General features: G+C 40.7%; 1 protein-coding gene across 2 annotated transcripts in view; it reads left to right on the top strand.

The window, feature by feature from the left end:
• ADK (adenosine kinase) overlaps window positions 1-22,618 on the top strand; it is a 292,886-nt gene that overhangs the window by 790 nt on the left and 269,478 nt on the right. Inside the window, exons 1-2 of one of the 2 annotated variants that reach the window (XM_080348340.1) lie at window positions 8,545-8,671; window positions 14,238-14,312. In XM_080348340.1, coding sequence (XP_080204466.1) covers window positions 8,658-8,671; window positions 14,238-14,312 — 89 coding nt within the window. In that variant the 5' untranslated portion in view covers window positions 8,545-8,657. Of the gene's footprint in view, window positions 1-8,544; window positions 8,672-14,237; window positions 14,313-22,618 lie in introns of those variants that run through there. The other variant, XM_080348339.1, reaches the window with a different exon arrangement.

The raw sequence follows: 22,618 nt of genomic DNA, 5'->3' as shown, positions 1-22,618 counted from the left end.
CGGCCCCGGCATTTACCCCGGAGCGCCGCCGGGCTGGACGCCCCGCGGGCGAGAGGGCGGGAGCGCGGTTGCCGCGGCGCCGGAGACGCGGGGACGGTACTGCCCGGTGTGCGAGGCCCTCGCTGTGCCCTGTGGCCGGGGCCGGTTCGTGCAAACGCGCTTCTGAGCCCCTGGGTGGGAGTGCGATGGAACTGAACGCTGCCTGCAGCTGCAGCAGCCGGTACCTGAAATACAGCTTGGCTTTGGCACCCCGTGTTCCTCGGCTTTGAAAAATACCCTCTGAAAGCCCCGATTAATGCGTTTGAAAAGGTCTCTGTCCCTGTTAGACAGGAATTTAGTTATCCAAAAATCCTCATTAACATTTTAAAGACACGTGGAATATTAAGTGTTTTCATATTTAAATAATCTGTGCTCTCTACTATGCTTCCTTATTTGTGTGATCACTGTATAGTATTGTGGACTGAACCCAATCTTACTGATGGCCCGCACACAAACAAGTCATTTATTTTTTAAATATAGTAGAAAAATGCAAAGTTTCTCAATGCAGGAAGCACGATCAAAATGAGTACAGAGTGCTAGAGTGGAGCTTCTGTTGGTGCAGTGTCTGACTAGTTTTCTTGGGATTTTTCACATGAATATAATTGTAAGATTGATCTCCTTCTAAGTATATTCGGTATATGGAAAGGATTAATGACATAAGGCTTCAAAGGTCTAAAATTACTTTGGTGATAACTAATAACTTGCTCAAATATAGCATAAAAGAGATGTACTTAATACAGATATGCGAACAGCGCCTTTCGGTACTGGTGTCCTTACTGAAAGAACTAATCCTATTAAATTTGTCAAAGTCAGGCTACTTGCTCTCTTGGCAGCTGAGTGACTTTTCAAGTCTAATAATAGTTGACAAGCTCAGTTGCAGATAGTGGAAAAGGAAAAACGTAACTGAGATCTGAAAGCAAATAAATGGCAGGCCACAGTGTAAAGCTGTAATTAAAAAGCAACAGTTATTTCCATGGCCCTTGAAGCAAGGGGAGACAAGAAACTGGGAATTGCAACGTTTCTGTTTATAAATCTTATTAGACAAAAGTGCATTTTACCTGCTTCAAGCCTAAACATGAAAATTCAAAAATTGGAGAACGTTATTGAAGTACTGAGTTAAAAATGTAAAGGATGTGGAATGAAAGGCCAGAGTGACATGCTCTGATAACAACTGATCAAACTGAAAATAATACTTTTGTGAGGTACGATGGATAAAACATGGGGAACATTGTTAGGACTCGGGTATTCAAATTCTGTTTCAAGTTATTTCAGTATGAAGTGTAACCTAGACTCCAGCTCTGTTTCAAAAGAAGAGAAATGCCATCATCAGCTGGTGATCAAATAAAGTTACTGTGTGCTGTGGGCCTTGGGTTGGACATGCAAAGCAAGCGAGGTATTTGGATTAGATTTGGCAGACCTCTGCACTCCTTTGAACATAGCGGTAAAAATGTATTTGGCTGAGTGCTGCTGTAGGACTTTGTCCCGTGTTAAGAGCCAGTACAGAAGGTACCAGAAAGGTCAAGGTTCTTTGACTTTGTTGTATTTGTAACAAGGATTCTGTTGTCAGTTCAAAGCACTGCTACATATGCTTGGGAGAACTGGAAGCAGTTAGCCTACGGATTAGAAAAGAAGTGAAAAATCACTTCAAAATTTTGGGAGATAGTAACTTCATATTTGTTATACCAGGAATTAGAGGAGAATTCCTTGATTTCAACATCTAGAGCTAAGGCTCTCCAGCCTCTTCAGAAGACTGTGTGTAAGGGACTCAACAAGGATGGTCTTGTACCTTATTCTCCCATACAATACAAACCTGAATCTTTCCTGTGGCTGCCAAAAAAGTGTTTTAATATAAAAAATGACATAAAAAGTTAAATTCCACTCTGTAATATAAGCCATACCTTGTCAACAATAACAAACGTTTTCTTCCCCTGTATTTTTTTCTCATCATTTTCTCTGTCAAAGTGGCATCAGGAAGTTTTCATGAATACATGTTTTTTGTTTAGTCCCTTTTGATCCTTTCAGGCAAAGGAGAGCAAATATTGCGCTCTCATGAGGTAGGCAAAACTGACAGGGTTCAGCTAAAGTTATTTGAAAGCAATATAGGATGGCCAGCTTTTGCCACCCAGTGAGCAGAACACAAAGCCGGAGACCCAAAGTAGCGTTCCCAGCTCAACAATGCATTGTGCTGACATTCATCTGCTGGGCGGCAGGTTTTGCATTGTCTTTATTGATGGGTGCAAATCCCCCCTAAAACCAACGGGCTTTAGGCAGGGCCATTAATGTGTGCTGTGTTGTTTCAGGCTCCTGACTGTGTCTCTGCTGTTTGAAATAAAATATCATTGTGTGTGTAAACTGTTCTGTTTGAACAGAAAATAGGCTTGCAAAACTGCATGTCACTGAGTGGTAGCATCAACTTACTAGAAACATCATGAGCTGTATCTTTAAAGGAGAATTACTAAGGATTTGTGTCCTTTTATATTTGGGTTGGTTTTATCTAGGAAGCCTGTGAAAACCACAACCAGACTTCTGTGAACAGACTGGTACAGTTATGAAAGAATTTGGACATGCTCTGTAGAAATGTTTGAGCTTATATGTACATGTCTGGATAGAAATATACATGTGTGCAGAAGAAAAAAAATAAACAAACTTGTGAAATCTTCCAGTCTGAAGTTCCTACTGCTGCATTATGGCCTTCTGGCTGCTCTGCAGCTGCTGTATTGATTGAACAGTTGTGACGTGGCTGCCTGTTTGGGCAAATCAATTTACCTACATGAAGACAATGCAAGCAGTGAATTTGACAAATACTTTAATAGTATTCTTTTTCTTCTCTTAATATTAGACAGCTCTTCCTTTTCAGAGTAAATTAACAAACACTATGTGGGTAACTGTTAGCAAAAGCAGTCCTTTGTCATTATTCTTCCACTAGATTGTGACTGTAAAAAAATTGCTAATTTCATGCATTTTAAATTTTTTTTTATAAGATGGCTTTTAATTTAGCTTATTCCTTCATCAGCTCTCTATAAATGAGATTCTGAATATCTTAAATTAGCTGTGACATAGCTTTTGGTTAGAATTTAGTAAGTTATTTTTTTCCTCTTTTACTATTTCCAGGATGTGTGGGTTTTCTTTCTCTTTCTTTCTCTTTCTTTCTCTTTCTTTCTCTTTCTTTCTCTTTCTTTCTCTTTCTTTCTCTTTCTTTCTCTTTCTTTCTCTTTCTTTCTCTTTCTTTCTCTTTCTTTCTCTTTCTTTCTCTTTCTTTCTCTTTCTTTCTCTTTCTTTCTCTTTCTTTCTCTTTCTTTCTCTTTCTTTCTCTTTCTTTCTCTTTCTTTCTCTTTCTTTCTCTTTCTTGTTTCATCTCTTTCCCCATTTGTATTAATTTCACTTTCTGTCTTCATGGCTTATGCTTTTCTCACTTTCCAGTTTCTCATATCTGCAAATATGGGTAACTTCTTCAGTCTCAGTACTTTTTATGACCTCTTAGTACAAGGAAAGATCTGAGATTCTAGCACCTTTCTGTGTTTGCTCTCAGAAGAATAAAAGCAATGGACTTTTTCTTCAAATGGATGTTTAGACCCCACAAACACAAATACTTTTGAAGACATTAGCAACAGAGTTTGCAAATTTTGCTTCATTTAGGACAGAACAGTAGCAACTTTCCCTTCCAAGTCATGTCGTCAGAAATACATCCAAAACTGGAATGACTTGCAGCATGGTAAATACCTCACTCTTACAGTTCAGACACTTGTTTCCAGTGTTCAGATATGTAACCCTCAAGTTACTGTTCAGATTGACATTTGTCTTCACTCGGCCTTTGATGTAATCCTGTGTGATTTCTTGCAAGCTGTGTCATATTTCCACAGTTTTGTTTTCTTGTATTGGAGAAGCTTGTTATGCTGTTTTCATCCTTTTAGTTAAAGTAATTCCTTGCTTTACGGGAAGAAGTGTGTAACCTGAGGAAAGAGGAGGTCGTGGAAGGACCACAAGCATGGCTGGGTTTCTTGCTTTCGTTACCTGCAGCCCACCCAGCAGAAGAGACATACTGAGGAACCACGATAGTTTAGACATAATAGGCTTTACTAATATCCTGCAGCAAAGTATGCCTCTGACTTTGCGTGCGGCCTCCCTGAAGTCAGCAGGCCTGGTCTTGTCCCTAGAGCTGCGTGCATGCTTGATCACCCGTGGGAGGGAAGTTGGTGCAAATGTGACTATTTTATCATGAATCTTGAAGTTCCTGTGAATTTTTCAGACATTTGCAAGTTCCTTCTTTTTCAGCTAATGAAACAGCTTGTGTCAAATTACTTATCTGATTAGATCTACTAATATTACTTATAAATGGAAAAAGAAGAGGCCTGAAAGGGGGATGTGAGTGAACGTAGAGGTAGTTGAATACAGTGTCAATGCACTTTCTGTAGAACAAGACCTTGGCTTACTCTACTATTACTGAGGTATATTTGATGTGGAAATGCTTGAAGAAAAACTCTGGCTTGTGGTTCAAGGTTGTGATAATGAATTTACACAGGCATGGTACACAAGTATTTCACAAAATAAGTTTCAGAAGCAGGGCATGAGTTGCTATCTAAAGGTCATTAATTAGTATTTGCTGGCAAAGTGTTGGAAAACCTTGAAAAATTAAGTTGAACTTGCATATGCAATGTGAACACTATGTTTTCTCAACACAATATTTTCTATTTACATAAATTGCTTCTTAAATAATTTAAATTTACATACTAGTGTTATTTATATAATAAATATATCTATTTGTGTGTATGTGTGAAGGAGAGAAGTCTTTGGGTATTACTCAGAATTCAGAGAGGAGAGAGGCTTTTTTTCCATTTTGAACTGTAATAGTTTCTGTGATGATTGTTTGACCACAGTCAAAGCTGTTCCACACTTGAAGGATGTGGTAACATAAAGCTACTTGCTGGCTTTATGGTACCTGGGGATTTCATTTATGGTGAAAGATCTCTGTGGGTTTTTTTCCTTGTACATTCACTGGTACAAAGCAGCTCTAACTGTCTCAAGGGCTAGGCTATTTGACTGGAGTTAGGCAGGAAAAAAAAGTATAGCTGTCTGCAATATGATGACGACTTAGCAGATTTATAGACTTCCCTTTGCTTTTAGAGCTGTATGGTCTGTGAAGCTGCTTTAAAAGAAATGTGATTATGCTATGGAATTTTAAAATTTAAAAAAATGATTTTTAATACTTTGCTAGTATAGCCATACAGGAAAAATGCATCTTATTTTATGTTGAGAAAGATAGCATTCTCTCTGTAGAAAAGCTTTCAAAACAACCCCTGTTCTAGTAGAAAATACATGCAAGCTCTGCAGAATGCTGTTGTTGAAAGACAATTTGTGGACTTTCTGCTTGCTGGTCCCGTTTTATAATGTCTGCTGAGGCTATTATGTAAAAGATCATCCTTCCATCTTGCAAAGGTGAAAGAGTGGTCACTTTTTCTAAGATTAACTTCAGTTTCGTGCTTTGAAGAAATTGAGTGAAATATGTAGGTTAATATAGAACTTTATAGATTGTAAACTGGACAATTTATATCAAATATTTGTGGTGTAAAACATAACACATTGGTCCAAGGCTGAGGCCTAGATTGCCTACATCATGGATGCACAAGTTACAAATGTATAAAATGTATAGTTTCATGGATTACTTCAATAAAGTGCAATTTTAAAAGTTTTCACATGCTTACCTGTTGTTGTATTAGGTAGGGGTGCAGTTCATTTTTAATTCATACCTTGCCTGGAAGCAAGCATATTGGTAAAATCACCTGCAGAACAATTGTTCATCATACGTAGGGGAACTGATACAGTGAGGAAGATCCTCACTGTACAGTAACAGAAGCAGTTGAGAGAAACTGTGGATACACCCTGTCTGGTGTTAATCTATTTGTACATGTAAAAGCTGTGAATTCCATATTTCTCTCAGGGATTTCTGAAGCCAAAACACATGTGAAGGCACAGGTCACTGCTCCACAAAAGCAGAGCAAATTTGGAAGGTGTCAGAGAGGCTGAGCACACTCGAGTTGGCTGCCTAGCACATACATGCTGTGACTATGAGTTGAACTTGTGGCATAAGCATCATAAAGTTAATCTATAAATGACTGTAAGTGATGGATGACCATTTTTTGCTATTGTTCCACCTACATGTCAGGACTTCTATAAGTTTGCTGGCAAATGACAGAAAAACCCATAGTGGTAGGGGATTCCTCAAAGACATCAGTAACAGTAGAACCTGTGGGTATGTGGTAATATAAGCAAGTCGTCTGGGCACTTGGGAACAGTTGGAAGTTTATAAAGTGCTATTGACAAGTGCTGTTGAGGTGCCATATATGCTATTTCATGAAAGGCTATTTAATTTTTTAGAAAAACACTCTTTTGCTCCTGTCTTGCTGAACTGGTATAACGTTAGAAACATCTGATGGTACCTCATTTGGACCCTGTAGTTTAATGTTTGTAATATGCAATTGTATGTTACAAATTATTATAAATTTAGATCACGTTGATGTCTTATATCTGCTTTCCTTTATATATTCTTATGGGCTTGTTAAAGCCAGGCAATTGTTTATTGAGGGACTCTACAACTTGATTGAAAAAAAAAAACCCAACTTATTTAAAATAAATAAGTGGTGGGACCAACAAGACCAAGCTGTGTTACTACTCTTGTTATGTTTACCTGTGATGGGATTCCCCACACAATTTTCAGTTACAAAACAGAGGTTTGGCTATTAGGCACTGAAATTGTTAAACTAGGAATAATATATTGTTCAACATAGATCAGAGGATACAGCCATAATATATTGAAATATAGTATTCGCATTTTACTAAAGTTCAAAGTCCGCCATCAGGACATGGGGACCTTTTGTACTGTGTGTTGCAGTAAGGGGATGAATGTGTTTACCGCTCCAACTAGTTAGACTTTTCAAGACCCCTGACACACTTTAATAACAATTTTGTAAGTGGCGATTCATCTTTGAGTGTCCTGTTTAGAGAACCTAGGAAATTTGTCCTACATCACATATTGAGTATAAATATTCCTCTTGCCTTCATTTGACACTGTAGGTCCCTGAGCATCATGAACATCTGAAATTTCAGAATCTTGTGATACACTCAAAAATTAGCAAATAGTTGAAAAGTTTGGCTTTAATTTTTCTGAGTGCAATATTCCCATTTTGTAGAGGGAGAGGAAGGGAAACTAAGGCTAATAGCCACGGGATTAGGAAGTTGTAAAGTTTAAATATTTAATTAAAGGTGACACAGCAGTACTTAACAACGTGGGATTCATTTTTGGCAAAAACAACCTGTTCTGACATCAGTTTCATGAATCAGTGTTTCTGGTGCTGGTAAGCTAACAAAAAAAGGGCCAAATCTGCACAGGGTAGCGGTAACTGGCAGCCAAATGAAGAGCAAGTGGGTAGTAAGAGCAAAGACTAGGACGCTGGCTTTACTGATGCTTTTCCTTTCTGCTCCAGCATTTGTGCTGGGATGTCAGGTGGACAAGAAGCAGGTTAGGCCACGAAGGGCTGCCCCTTTTTCCCCAGGTCCACATCTCATCGGTGTCCCCATTCTTGCCCTCTAGCAGGTTGGAGAGACGGAGTAACGCCCGGTACCTGCCCATCGCCGGTTTTCTGCCAGGTGCTTCAGCAGCCCGGTAGTAACAGCCTCCTCCCGGGGTACCGCGGGAGTCCGCACCGCCCGGCCGGCCAGCCCCGCCGCGCACCGCTTGCGGGGGACGGGCTCTGCGCCGGGTGCCGATGCCCGGCGGTGGCACCGGCGGTGCCGGAGGAGGCGGCGAAAGGCTTCACGGAACGTCACCTGAGGCGGCGTTAAGGTCTGAGCCAGCACACAAATAAGAAGAGTGAAAATGCGGTTTTGTCCAGTAAAACCCACGTGTTAAGGGAGGCGTCGGTCAGCGGCCGGGAAGGACGAGCGGTCCTGGCGGGGCTGCGGGCGGAGGCCGGGGCAGGAGCAGCCCCGGCCAGGGGGGCGGTTGGGTCCCCTTGGGAGCGCAGCAGTTCCCATGGCCCCGTGACAGCTGAGGGACGGCGCCGCCGGGGGCTCCGCTGGCCATCTTTAGTGTGGGCAGTACGGTTACAACTCCGCACCTCTTCCATACCGCCTTTAAACGTATTTTTTAATTGGCACTGCCGACCATAATTGTCTCCTCGGGCTGGGGGAGGGAGGGGGCAGGAGGAGGTGCGTGGGAGGTGCGTGCTCTCTGCCCGTACCAAAGATGGCGGCCAGGGAGCCCGGGGCGCCGGGCGGGAGGCGCCGCCCGGTACCATGAGTTTCCGAACTGGGGCGCGGGGCCGGTCGCCAGCGCCCCGGGGCCGCCGCCACCTTCTCCCGGGGCTCCTCGCGTCCCGCCGCCGCTGGGAGCCCGGGCCCGCCCCCGCCGACCGCCCGGCCAATGGCGGCGCGCGCGGGCGGGCGGGGCGGGGCGGTGGCGCGCGGGTGGGTCAGCCGCGCCGTGGCCACCGGCTCAGTCGCGGCCGGGGCGGGCGGTGCGGGAGGCGCGGGGGCCGCAGCTGCGGGCTGGCGCCGGGCGGAGAGGCGACGCTGCTGCTGCTGCCGCCACCGGGGCTCCGCCGCGGGCGGCTGGGCGGGGAGCCATGCCCACCCTCAGGTAATGCCGAGCCCCGACGCGGCTCCCGCAGCTCAGCCCGGCGCCCCGGGGGAAGGGGCGGTGAGCGCTGATGCGCTCCTGCTGGCGGGGCGGGGGCGTCCGGCGCGATATTCGGCCGGAGCTCCGCTCTTCCCTGCTCTCCGCCCGTGTAATTGCAGCGCGCGGGGCCGCGCGGTTTCGTGCCCTCCCTGTGGTGTCCCCCGCCCCGCCGGAGCTGGGCTCGCGGCTGCACGCCCGCCGCCCGGGCGCGCGGAGGGGCAGCCGCGCCGCTCCCTGCGGGCCCCTCAGCCCGGCGGGGCCGCGCGGGGTCACCCGCTCCCTGGCCGCGCGGACTTCAGCGCAGGTGGGCGCGCGCCGGCCTCGCCAACGGCCGCCCCGCAGGGGGCTCGCGGCGGCGCCGCGCGATGCCCCGCTCCTCAGCGGCTCGCGGGTCCGGCCGGCCCTGGCGCAGCCGCCGCTGCGGGCTCGGCCGGGCTCCCAGGTGAACCGCGGGGCGGCGGCCGGGCACGGCACAGGCGGCCGTGCGGCGTCGCGCTGCGGCCGTGCCGCTGTCACAGGTAGTGCCTGAGTGCGGGCGGCCGCCTGCCGTGGCGGGGGGACGTCCCGCCCGTGGGGTGGGCGGACGGATGTCGTGGGGCTCCGGCAGCCGGGTTCGAACCTTGGAGCATCGCTGTAGCCTGCCTTGGCTGGAACTTAATTTTAAATGAATCTCCAATAATGAGAAGCAGGGTAATAATATTAGGCTAGGCTCTTCGCTGTGGTATCAGTTTATCAGCCGTAACTGAAGAATGGCAAACCTGTAACTTAATATTCAGTGAAAATAATTATTATGATCACTTTTGCTTCCTAATACACTTCATCTTAAGACAGCGGGTATAGTGAACTGGTAACCTTGATCACGTAGCTATTCCGATCAGTTCTTCAGTCGCTGAAGAAATGCCTAAAATTGCGAGTTCAGTGATCATTCTAGGCAACTCTCCTGTCTCCTTTCTCCACCCTCAAAACTCAATGTATCGGATTTCACACTGTTTCTGACCGAGGAGTACAGACGGTAGCTCTTTGAAATTGTAGTAGTATCTCACTATTGGAGCTTGTGGAGTTAGCACAGCTGCCCGAGGAGCTGGGTAGTGGTGGAACAGCTTTTTTTCTGTGGCAGCCCTGCTTACATAAGGCCAAGGCTTTTAGGCTTGACTTCCAAGTTGGAATCTGTGAATGTGTCACTTTAGAAGACTATGAAAATTGTTCCATAATGAATGAAATCTTCACTGAAGATACTCCTCTAAGTCAGTATCTAAACATTTATCTCCTTAGCCAAATATTGCCTTTACTTAAGACCTACACAAGGAAAGCAATGCGAGCAGTCCTACAGGCTACATAAATATTTAAGGTCTATATGCTGAAGTGATTTGCTGGTTAGTGATGCAAGAGAAATTGTCTGAACTCTGGAATCATGGAATAGTGGTTCTGAGGTACTTTGAATGTCAGACAAGTTATGGTTAATAGTAAATGTCACCTTATTCACTTTCAAGTTGTGTAGGTAAGCGGAATGAGAGAAGGGTGTTCTTGGTTGAGAGCTTATAGCTATTCAAATGCTATGAATCTAGTACTGTTGTTTTAATGATGTATATGTTATTTTTGTTAAATTCAAATCTTGTATTATATGGGGTTGAACTATGTTCATTTGTGACTGAAATGGATATGCTGAGAATAGGCTTAGAACATGCTTTGTTTGGCCTTACTTTTAAGGGCATAATCAAACCCTATAGAAATAGTAACATTTTAGATATTATGAAACCATATCTTATATTTGTAAGTGGAAGGCTAGGCATACAGCAGGCTGTCATGCAGTAGGGACACCCGAATGTCCCAGTCATATTTTATTAAGGCTTTCTTATGTCTTCACATAAGAACGTAATAGTAAGTGTACACTACAGCTGTGTGAGGTTGTTACAGAGCCATAAAAAAAGATGAAATCTTGGCTTCCTTTATTGTTGGTTACTATTGCATAGATGAGAGAAAGGTTGCAGCAGTGAACAGGAAAAAACATGAAATGTTTTTTTAAGAAATATTTGGATTTTTTTTTTTTTTTTAGCAAGTCATTCCAGTATACAAAGGCTCAAAATATTCCTCTGTCTCTGTGCCAGTAACTAATCATATACTTTCTCTGATATTTTGATGTTGCTCTTCCGCTGAAGTGCACAGCAGCATGGGATGATAACAATATTCTGTGATAGATACAATACTGCTAATGTTCCAACTTGAAACAGGATTGTACTTCTAAAAATGAATGCAACAGTGGAGCATTAGTAATCGTGATGTTGGACACAGCTTTCCAGATTTTTCAGTTATGGTTAATTTTGTTGACTTTTTAAAAAATGATTGAAGGGGAAGCTCAGCACTGATGTGTGGGGTTTGTGGTGTTTTGTGTTTGTGGTGCGGGGTTTTGTTTGTTTGTGTGTGTTTTGTTTTACTTCTGTCCAGTTTGGTTTCACTTCATTACTTTTGCAACTGATGATGAGAGTAATACATGAAACACTGGCTATTTGTGAAAAGTCAATCATCCTGGCAATCTCCAAAAAAATGCTATCATTAGCAGCTGAAGATTTATTTGTATTTAATTAATTGCATTGCTTGAACTCGCTTTTCATAATTTCAACTCTTAATTTAGTCCAAAGTTAAATGACAAACTCCTAAAATATATTGCTTGTTGTCAAGTTTAGGATGCAAAGGTGGTATACATCCAAGCCTTCTGTAAAGTAAGTTGTTGTAAAGTAGATGCTGTATTTCCTGTAGTTTTGCCTGCTAGATGGACAATGTTTTTCAGCATCCAAACAAGTTTTAGATTTATATAAACATCTTAGTTTAGAGTTCAAAAAGTATACATTCTGCTAATATTTATGTTCTCTGTATGTGTATGCATATATGTGCATATATATACACTTACACACTGACTGTGTATGGTCAATTGTATGCCCTTTATTTGTGCAGGTGTTGTCACTTGTTTCTGGCAGAGCTGAGCTGAGTGTTCTTTTTGCAATAGCTTAGTCAGTTTAAGCAAGAATATCCTCCTCAAATGAGAGTCAAAGAGGCAGTGGAGCACGTAAGTGTTTGTTCTGTGTCTGTTGCAGGGACATATTTCCTAGATAAATTATCTATTATGAAATCTCATATGTCAGGAAACTATTGCTGCTGCTTCCTCACTGTGTTTTATGTCTAGTCAGTTGGAAATAATTAATGAAATTTTAATTGAAGCAGGTGTCCAGTGTGACTGAACAGTGAACGTAAGGCCAATAAGGTTCACATGTACTGCTAAGAGTGTTAAACTTCATGAGGCTGTAACAGTTGAATATCTTGGTTTCTTGCTCCCAAGACTTGTAAATTTAGCATTCTCCAGGATCCTAAACATGATGTTTAATTTTATGCTTTTACAATATGTGGCTTTATGCATTTTGTGTGTATATATATATATATACATGTATATAAATAAACATTTACATTTTTTACAGAGGAGCAAACTGTAGCCAACTAAGTGCTATATCTCGTGTTGTGCCACAAAAAGGCACAGTAGTGTAACAGTGCAGATAACTTTGCAGCCTCTGAAGAAGGGAAGGGTGATTTGCACTGGCTGAAATGTAGCCAATGTCAGGTTAATCAGGTTGAACGTGCTAAGGATTTACACAGCCAAGTCTTTAATGGTAGAAATACGGGACTTTCCAGGTTGTGGTTCACAAATCTCACATTAGGAAACACTGATCACGCCAGTGATCTTAAATGTCTGCTTAGACTTGTTGAATTTTTAAATTCATGACTTGGGAAGAGATTGCTCAGACTCTTGAAGTTTTGCCCGGAAAGGTATCTTTAACAGTGTCAGTTAAGGAATGACAGAACTACAGCTGCATTTCAGAGACTTTTTGAAGTACAGCTGCTGTTTTCTAATGTACCAGACTCTTCAAGTGCTGATTCTTGTCCTCTATAGAAGTTATCCATGATAGGCATTTTTTTCTTAAGTGCAGGTATAAAATTATTGATATGTAGAATTTCACAGAATATGAGAATCAGCTAAACATCAGGCACAGGAGCATACAGTTTGGGACAAATCTGCATTCAGCACTTTTAGAATTCTGACTTGTTTGTTCATTGTCCTGCAATACTACAGATGGAATACTTGGTTCTTAAAAAGGAGAGAATGTCGTGTCTTGGGGACATAACTGCAATCCCCTTTTTTATTAACTGTCATCTGTCTCTTTTCCTTCTCTTCTAGCTAGATATGGTTAGGCTATTTAGAAGAATACTTATTTTGACACTGACAAAAATATTTAGTGAGTCTTATAGGATTTTACTAAGCAGATGCTACCCATCTCAGTTAAGAGTGAGGTGGATTTCTGTCTCTGTCTTCCAAGAGCAGCATTTTCCACACTTCACTTACAGTGAAACGGGCTGTCAGGGCCTGTCTTTAAATCTACAACAAAAAATAGGATACTTAAAGCATCGTTTGCAGTGTCTCAGTATCGAGATAAACTTTGGATCCAACTGGAGTGTTCCAGTAGTGCTTTTTGGGGAATGAAGAGACAAGGAATATGCTTTCTCTGCAAATGTTTGATAAAGACATAGTGGAGAGATGGATTTGGTGGTGGCACTGAAGCTGCCTTGGGTGTCTAGAGGGAGGGCTTGCCTTGCCAGCTGGAGGCAGCAGGTGTTAGCTTAGCAAGCAATGTGGTGGGTTTGGATGTAGTTTTAGGCAGCCTTTGAGAACAGCTGCATTCAGTCCTACTTGACACTAGGCTAGATATCTAATCCTTTGGTATTACTGCATTATCACCCAAGTACTGGTATTCAGGAAAATGTAACACATGGTTTCTGAATGAATCTAAAAAAGTTAAAGCCAGCACGTTCAGCTGTTTGCAGTATCTCTGTCTTGTTTTTATGTGGCAGAAGTCATGGTAATGAATTTCAAATTGATTAAAAAGTACATACTTTCTCATCAGTAGACAGCTATGCTGTTTAAGATGGCTGACAATGCAGAATCCATAGTCTCTTAAATTCAGTTTATTAAAACAGTCTTACATTGTTAATTACTGATTAGTAGCAGAGTAGACCTAGCATAGCAACTAAGTCTGTTCAGTGAAATTCTTACAATCTGATCTGATGCTCTCCATGTCTAAAATCTGGTATTACAACCTGAATGCAGTCCTTTAAAACTCCAGAATGTGGCATACAGCTCTAAATCTTTATCTGAATGAATGATAGGTTAATATACCTTCATGTATTCTTGAGTTTTTATAGTCTGTATATTGATAAAAGGGTATTGCAGGATGATATATTGTTGATTGCTTACAGTCTGGATATTGATCAAAGATTATTGTAGGTTGATACTTCACTCAGATTTCACACTGGCTATATGCCTGCTCTCTATGTGACTACTGAGCTGGGCAAAATGTTTATCTTTTTGTTCCTTAGCTGTACTGAAGAAAAAAATTTCTTGCTAATAAAAAAATGTCTTCAGCATATTATACTAGGAACAATAAACTAATGCTAAGCTAACTTGAAATAACTGATTCTCTTACAGTGAAAATGTCCTGTTTGGAATGGGAAATCCTCTGCTTGATATCTGTGCAGTTGTGGACAAGGACTTCCTTGACAAGTAAGTTGTTTTTGGTTTGTGTTTCACTAGGGTTTTTTTTTTTCGTTTTTTTAAATGTCAGCCTTGTTTCCAGAATGATGCCTATAAATAAATGCAGGACTACCTGCTTGTGTAATGCTAAGTTTGCACTGATCTCTGTGGGATTCTGGCCTTATGCTGAAAGATGCCGACATTGTTATCAGTCATTTGGTTGTTCTAGCTATATGAAGCTGTGGTGGTGGTGTCAGTGAAAAACTTAATTGTTTTCTTATGGTTTTGGTATTTATTGTTTTCTACAATCATTCTAGTTTCTTCATGCTGTCTTTGCTAGCTTTTAATTGGAAGTAATCATCAACATCAGTAATGTGTAGGTAGGTCCTATATGAATATTTGTGTGCTACTTTTGATGTACTATTACAAACGATGCTCTTTTCTTTCTTCAGTGATGACTTTGGGGCAAATAAGCCATTTCTGCCACACACCAAGAAAAGCTGTGCAGGCGTACTTTTTTTTTTTTTGTTTAAATATTCCAATTTATCAGTCAAGAACAGGACCACGTCTTATCATGTGGTCTGTTATCTTACCTTATGCATAGTTGTTATGCTACTGTCCATATAAGCATATCACTGAATTGTGGTTTGTTTATTGCTGGGGGTGTTAAGCTTGCTCATTCTTTATCAGCTTAGAGATGTGACTTTTTGAGAGGTGTAAAATATAGTTATCGCTTTATTTCTCTTGTTTTCAAGTGTTCAGTAAGTTGATTTCATCTTTTAGAGTGCTCACAATAATTTGTTTAAGTTTTAAAGTGTTAATACTTTTTTCCCCTCTAGTAGTTCTTTTAGTTATTAATTGGAATACCAGATAAAGAATAAATTTCACATCAATAAAGAACAGGTGCAGAGTTTTTATTTGTGAATGTGTATTGTCAGCCACAAATCTTTTGTTCTGAAGTTTTTAATAATAACAATAATTTGTTTTGCAATGGCTCTTTTATCACTCAAGTTTTTTTCTAAGGGTGTGTTAAGTGAGAGCCTGAGTATGTAAGCTGGAGGGAAAAGACAAGAATGTAATGGAGTGTATCAGTCTCAAAAACATCTGGAACTTTGAACACTCAAGGCGTTGACTTGATTTTTGAAAAAGTGAATTATTCTGATGTAATTCTCTGTCTTCTGTTTCTACTGAAATAACTTGAAAACCAATTTCTGAACAACAGTAATGCCCTGACATTAACCTAAGAATGCTCCCCCAACTAATCCTTATAAATTGGTGTCATAAAAGAGGTGGTCACATCTCTATTGCAGTAGTGAAATCCTGTAAGAGTGCATTGTGCTTTTCACTGGACCTGATATGCTCTGCAGAATTTAAGTTAAAAAATAGAAGTCTTATGTACTTAGAGTGCTGTCAGACAAGTTAAATCATCTCCTGGAACAGCATATGCTCTGTGAGCGTTTCTTTACTGCTAAAATGCCTTTGTGGCGTATAGCATTATTTAAAGCAATCAGCAGTCTTGTGACAACAGTTTCATGTGGAAGCTGCTGATAATCACAGAATGTCAGGGATTGGAAGGGACCTCAAAAGATCATCTAGTCCAGTCCTCCTGCTGGAGCAGGAACACACAGATGAGGTTATACAGGAATGTGTCCAGGTAGGTGTTGAATGTCTCCAGAGGAGACTCCGCAACCCCCCTGGGCAGCCTGTTCCAGTTTTCTGATACTCCTACTGAGAAGAGGTTTCATCTCGAATTTAAGCGGAACCTCTTGTGTTCCAGTTTGAACCCACTACCCCCAGTCCTACAGTTGGTTGTCACCGAGAAGAGCCTGGCTCCATCCTCGTGACGCTTACTCTTTATATATTTGTAAATATTAATGAAGTCACCCCTCAGTCTCCTCCAAACTAAAGAGACCCAGCTCCCTCAGCCTTTCCTCACATGGGAGATGCTCCCCTCTTTGTTGCCGTGCGCTGGACTCTCTCCAGCAGTTCCCTGTCCTTCTGGAACTGAGGGGCCCAGAACTGGACACAATATTCCAGATGTGGTCTCACCAGGGCAGAGTAGAGGAGAAGGAGAACCTCTCGCGACCTACTAACCACCCCCTTCTAATACACCCCAGGATGCCATTGGCCTTCCTGGCCACAAGGGCCCAGTGCTGGCTCATGGTCATCCTGCTGTCCACCAGATCCCCCAGGTCCCTTTCCCCTACGCTGCTCTCTAATAGGTCATTTCCCAACTTATACTGGAACCTGGGGTTGTTCCTACCCAAATGCAGGACTCTACACTTGCCCTTGTTATATTTAATTAAATTTTTCCCTGCTGAACTCTCCAGCCTGTCCAGGTCTCTGGATGGCAGCACAGCCTTCTGGTCTGGCAGCCACTCCTCCCAGTTTGGTGTCATCAGCAAACTTGCTGACAGTGCACTCTATTCCCTCATCCAAGTCATTGATGAATATATTGAATAGTACTGTGATAACTCTGTGAATAAAGAGAAAACTTAAAAGCTTGTCTGCCTTTTTCACGTCCCTGATTTTATTTCTAGTTCCCTATTTTAAAGTTTATGTATAGTAGTGCATTTAACAAATGGAGAAGCATGTTTCTACTTTAAGTCCAAATATATTTTGCAATACTTTCTGGAATGGGAATAAAATCCTGCACTTCCTCAGCTTGTGCAGTAACTCTGGAGCCTGTGTCTCACCTCTTCAGCAGTATGGCCATGTTTAATGGGCTCATCAGGCCAGCTGGGCTCTGACTTGAGAAAATAGATTAGTAAAATGAGGAAAGAGTTTAGGAAAAACCCTTAAGAATTTGATACATTTAGCTTTTTCACTGTTTCTGTTAGTTCATCATACTCTCTTGTATAACTGATTTTTAAGAGTGTATACCTTTGTTCAGAATTAATGACTTGATATTGCAAGTTTAATCAACATATATTGTCAATGAAATGAGAATATTAAAATGAGTCCTGTAACTAAATTAGTTTTATAACTTCTATTAAGAAAATGCAAATGGAAACAGCATAAGATTGTATAGGAAGTCTCAAGTGGTCCTTTTAACAATATTTAAATAGCCTACTATCCATATTATAAATAAAGGTGAAAATAAATGCAGTCCTAGCCCTTGGTGGATTTGAACCAGCTTGCTGCCATGTAATACTGATTTGAGGAAATGAGCAGTATTGGAGGGTTGAGTGCGTATTTTTGGCTTGTGGTGTTAGCACAGCCCTATCACCTTTCTTTCAATGTGGATTTTGGCTTAATCTGGGCTCTGAAGTATTTTGCTCTCTTGACAAGTTTTGGAAAGCTTTAAGCCTTTCTTGGACTGTATCTAGGAGACATGATCTTAATTTATATCACAACACAACTTCACTGTGTCTGTCTGAGCTTTTCAGGCCATATCAGTAGTCTGGCATTACCTGAGCTGGAGAAGCTTTGGCCTCTGTCAGGTAGTTATGTTTTCTGGGTCTCACATCTTATCTATCTTCAGAGAGGCAATCTGTCCAAGTGTTAGCAGTGTTGATGGCATTGTTAAAAGCTAGTGGCACCCAAATTCACCTCCGTTTCTGTTCATAAATCTGGAGAGCGTTCTTGAAGTAAATATAATCCATTCTATGTCCTTGGCTTTTCTGAGTATCTGCATTTTGTTTGTTTGTTTGTTTGTTTTTTGATTTGTGGGTGTTTTTTGTGTGTGTGTTTTTGTTTTTCGTTTGTTTGTTTTTGTGGGGTGGGGCTGGGGTCTCCTTTTAATTTGCATTAACTCCATAACCTAGCAGTATTTCTTTTTAATTTTTCTGGGATATAGATACTTGTTCCAAGAGCAGCTGGTTATGGGTGGGAGAGAAAAGAATAGAAAAAGGATTGATGTTCTGTGAATGCACTGCTAATTATAGCTATGCTAATCTGAAAGTAACTTTGCTAACAAGTATTCATTAAAGCTTTTTGTGTACTTTTTTTCTACCTGTGACATTTAACAGGAGTGATTCCTTTACCTATTGAATCTGTAACAGGCATTTAAGAATAACTTAATCTACACTACATGTATTAAACTCTAATAAAGCAGGTAAAGAAATTCTGATCAACATGGCAATGATGTGTTAAGATGCCATAGAAACTCAGTACTGCTGACTCCTGTAAATACTCCAGTGTCCTGCTGTTAAAAGTTAGGAGATGGCATCTGTTTCATTGGTCCCTCTAGAGCACTCTTTTGCAAGCATTTAGTTTTTGACATTTATCTAACTATAGTTAACTTTTAGGCTGTAGAAATTCAGTCATTACTGGTCACCTCAAGTGCACATCCAGCAGTTGAGAAGTGTGTGTTCACAGAATGGACAAATCTTCTCTTGCTTTTGTCAAACATTTGGGTCTATGACTGCGTGAATTGAGGAGGTAGAATCATTGTTGCCAAACTTATGTTGACGCAATTGTTATGCTAGTCTTGGAGCTTCTAAATATCTGACAACCTTTTTTCTTCCTTAATTAGACAGTGGGAGGGTGAGGAAAATACAGCCAGCATCTGTATAAGCATGTAAATGTCTTCCAGCCCATGCTCTTAAAAAGGAGTGAAGATATAGCGGAAATTATATGTCCTATTTCTCATATCAGGGTTGAAGGTTATTGCTTTATTTCACTCTGTTTTCTGGGCTCTTGACCAGAGCCATGATCTCATAAAGTGAATTATGTTTAGTAGTCTGGATGCCAAATTGCATTGTATTTGGCATCTCCAGACTGATTATTCAATCAGCATCATTGTCCAGGATTACAAGTTGCTATTTTATTTCCTTATCCGTTGTCAAATCAGCCAAGTCTTTTTCTCCTTGTGTGGTTTGTTTTGATTTTCTTTTTTTCTCTCCTTAAAATTGGGGTCTATGGAAATCTTTGCACAAGTTCATTGAAGGTGCTTGGTAAAGATCTGTAGTTTTTTTATAGCTTTCATGTATCATCTGTTCCTTAGTTGTCTTCCCTGCCTTCTCTGTGGCACTGCTGTACATACAAACTCTATGTAAACCAAGAAATGGATTTGTACTTTTACTCTTCACTGGAAAAACAGGTTTGAAAAAAATGTGAGAAGAAGAATGAATGAGGTCTACAAAAGTGTGTTTGTGTCTTGGAGCGGTGGTAAGGGTTAATTTATGAAAAAAGGATATTCTCACACTGTAGGAAGAAATGCTGTTATTTTGATCTGTAATTTCACAAGTAGGGGTATGGATCTCCTGCAGTGTGCTGCCAACTTGTCTGCAGCATTGGGTCATTACTGAAGATCCCAAGAAGCTTGGTCATTCTCTGCCTTTCCTCACTGCAGAGTACTGTTGGAAGGTGATGGATTAGTTCAGTGCAAACCTTACTAATAGAGTGATGTTGACATCTGGTAAATTAAACTTTCTTGTCTGAAACTATTTTAATGTTTGCTGTGATGGAAGTGAACATGTACGTATTTCATCATTTTTCCACTCTTGTGAGGCTTTGGATTATAAATTAGGAAAAGGCTTGAGAAGCAGCTGAAATTAAAAACATCATCTCACAGTAAATTCAGGTTGGTCTGTATAGCTGTGGCTTTAGCCAGTCTGCCATGTGTTATTCTCAACATTTTCAGTTTGTTACCTTTGCTCATATCTAACAGAAGCCTTTGTAACTTCCATAGCAAAAATCAAAACACTGTTCATGCAGTTAGCTCTAATGAAGTGGCTGAGAGTCTAAATAGCTTTTACACAATCAGAAGAGGTTCTTTGTCTCTTCACAAAACTCAGGTTTCCAAGCCCTTTCCCAAAAACACATGGAGTGAGCCTCAAGACTGAGAAGGATGAGTGGTGATTCTGTACTAGGAGATCTGCAGCACAAGCTGCAGATACGGACTTTGCTGCCAGATTTAAGGGGAGGAAAAAAAACCCCAGACTTTTACTTTTTCATTTTCACTAATGTCTTTACTTGTGTGCTTCATCAAGTCTCTGGAAGAGGTTAATAGGGCTCTATGTTTCTTTGAGTTGAGGATTGTGTTACGTGTTTATACAGTGCTGAATGCATAGAAAGTACATAGTAATTGCTTTAAAACTTGTTGTCCCTGAAAATTTACCCCTTTTTTGAGAGAGTTTGCTGTATGATTTTCTGTTATTTCAATAATTCTTGTGAAACATCACTGGTAAAAGTATCATGTTGGCTCATTTGGCTGAGAAGCTGAACAGCTGAAGGTTCTTTATATTACCTTGTGTTTTAAGTTGTAGCTGTAGAAGCCAATTTAGCTTATCTCAGGGTCTGAACATAGAACATTGTTAAAACTGTTTAGCTAAATTGCATCATCTGACCGCTGGTAAATTATAAAAAACTTAAGTATTTGTTTGCAAAGACTTAGGGTAATGATGGCGGTCTTAAAAATATCCTCTTGGTACTAATATGTCTATAAATTTGTTAGCATTCCTGACAACATAATTAGAGCTTTCTACAAGCCTGATATTTCTCCTAGTGCCTTTAGTTAAATGTTTAGTTTAAATGAGTGAAAGATTTTAGTTAAGATCCATTTGGAAAAGGCTATTCAAAAAATCTGCCCTATGCAAGGAGTAAGTTCTGGATGAGGAGCTGTGATGTTTTTGGGGTGTACTGAGCTTGAGCAATGATTACAGAAAAGCTTGTTAACTCCTTATTTACCTCTAAAATAGTATGTAACATGTTCACGAATAGGAAATATTCCACTTCTTGTTCTCTCTTCTCCCTATTGTATTTTCTCACTTTCTTAAATACTTGCTTAGTAATAAACTGCAAGTCATAACTTCTTTTTTTTTTTTTTTTTTTTAGTTTTCCATTTCTTCAGAGAACCTGCTAATTTAACACGTCAGTGGAACATGTCTAGTTCTTGGATTGTTTTGTTTAGAATAACCCTGAGACACATCACACACAGCTTATATTTATTTTCAATTCACTCCCAAGTAAAAATTTGTTTAACTAGACTTTTGGACTTGCATTACAAGACAGATTATGAAATACTGGGTTCCATTTGCCGACTCAATGCAAACACGGACTTTAAGTGAATGAGCTCTATGGATTAAGTGTCTCAATTTTTAACTAGGCAGCAATATCAAATGAAAAGACCCTCCCTGAAGATGCCTTTGGAAAAAGCTGGGTTACTCGGTAGGGAACTGGAATCGATCCAAAACCAGATAGTAAAACTTTGATCTTTGGAAGTGGTACTTGCTGTTTGTACTGGAAAACTTTTGATCTTAGAGTTTCCTGACTGCACAATTACAAGATGGAATTTTTATTTATTTATTTATTTATTTATTTTTTAGTTTAGGATACAGTAGATAAAAATTGCAGTTCATGTTCTAGGTATGGTTGCAGGCATTCTTTTTAATTATAGGGTCATAAGATAAAATTTTAATGCTGTTTTCCATTCCCGTACTGCTTCTCCAATCCCAAATTTACAACAGCATAGCAAAAGCTAGAGTTTTTATTTTAATTACTGTGGTATTATAGGGAAATAGTTTGATCACCCATGAACTGAAGAACAGAAAAGTCCAGTTAAAAGTTAAGAATTATTTGTCAAATTCTCAGTTTTTTTACTGTAGATGAAATTGATTTGTCATCTCTTAGAAAAAACAACTTTTTACTTATAGCATTTTAAAGTGGTTGGAATACCTTCAGCTTTTTAACAACTTAAGATTTTGAAAAATATTATATTTAAGTAAATTCTAGTGCTCATTGCTCTTGTTTGTTTTTGCTTCATTTAGGTTAGGGAATTTGCAATCTCAATAGCTTTTCTTCCCAAATAAGGTGTATCAAGATGAGAGGAATTCTATCCTTCCCTTGAAATTAAATACTAATTTAAAACTGTTTGGTTTTTTTAGTTACTTGCTATTTCATGAGGCTATTCCTGAACTATGTGCAGGTAGCACATCAGTGTTATTGTTAACAGTACTCTTAAGTTCTGAGGTGCTTATGCTGCTGTTGATCCCTGGTACTGTGCTTATGCTCTGCATCATGTAACCGTGTCCAGGCCTGCTCTGTGCTTTGCCTCTTGTCCTGTTGGAGCTGTGGTCCCTGCTGTAGCCACAGGGAGAGGGTGGAGGCAGCCTGGCTTAATTACTAAATTACTAGTGTTCTTGTTTTTCCGTAGTCAAGGGCTGGAGAAGAAGGGTAAACCAGCTGTTTAATTGCTATTTGACTTTATTTTTGTCAGGGCAGAACCATTGATACTTCAAGTAACTGGAGACAAAGTCTGTGTCTTAGACTTCAGGATGCCATGAAGCCTGTAGTTACCCAATAAGTTCAGACTAAATCCAGAGCTGTGGACAAAGATCTTTCACAAACCCTTGATTCCCCACTTTAATAGAATAATTCAGTGGAAGTGTTGT

Source organism: Nesoenas mayeri (genome assembly GCF_963082525.1).
Source record: "Nesoenas mayeri genome assembly, chromosome: 7".
In the NCBI taxonomy this organism is placed as follows: Eukaryota; Metazoa; Chordata; class Aves; order Columbiformes; family Columbidae; genus Nesoenas; species Nesoenas mayeri.
This window is presented reverse-complemented; position numbering and strand designations above follow the sequence as displayed.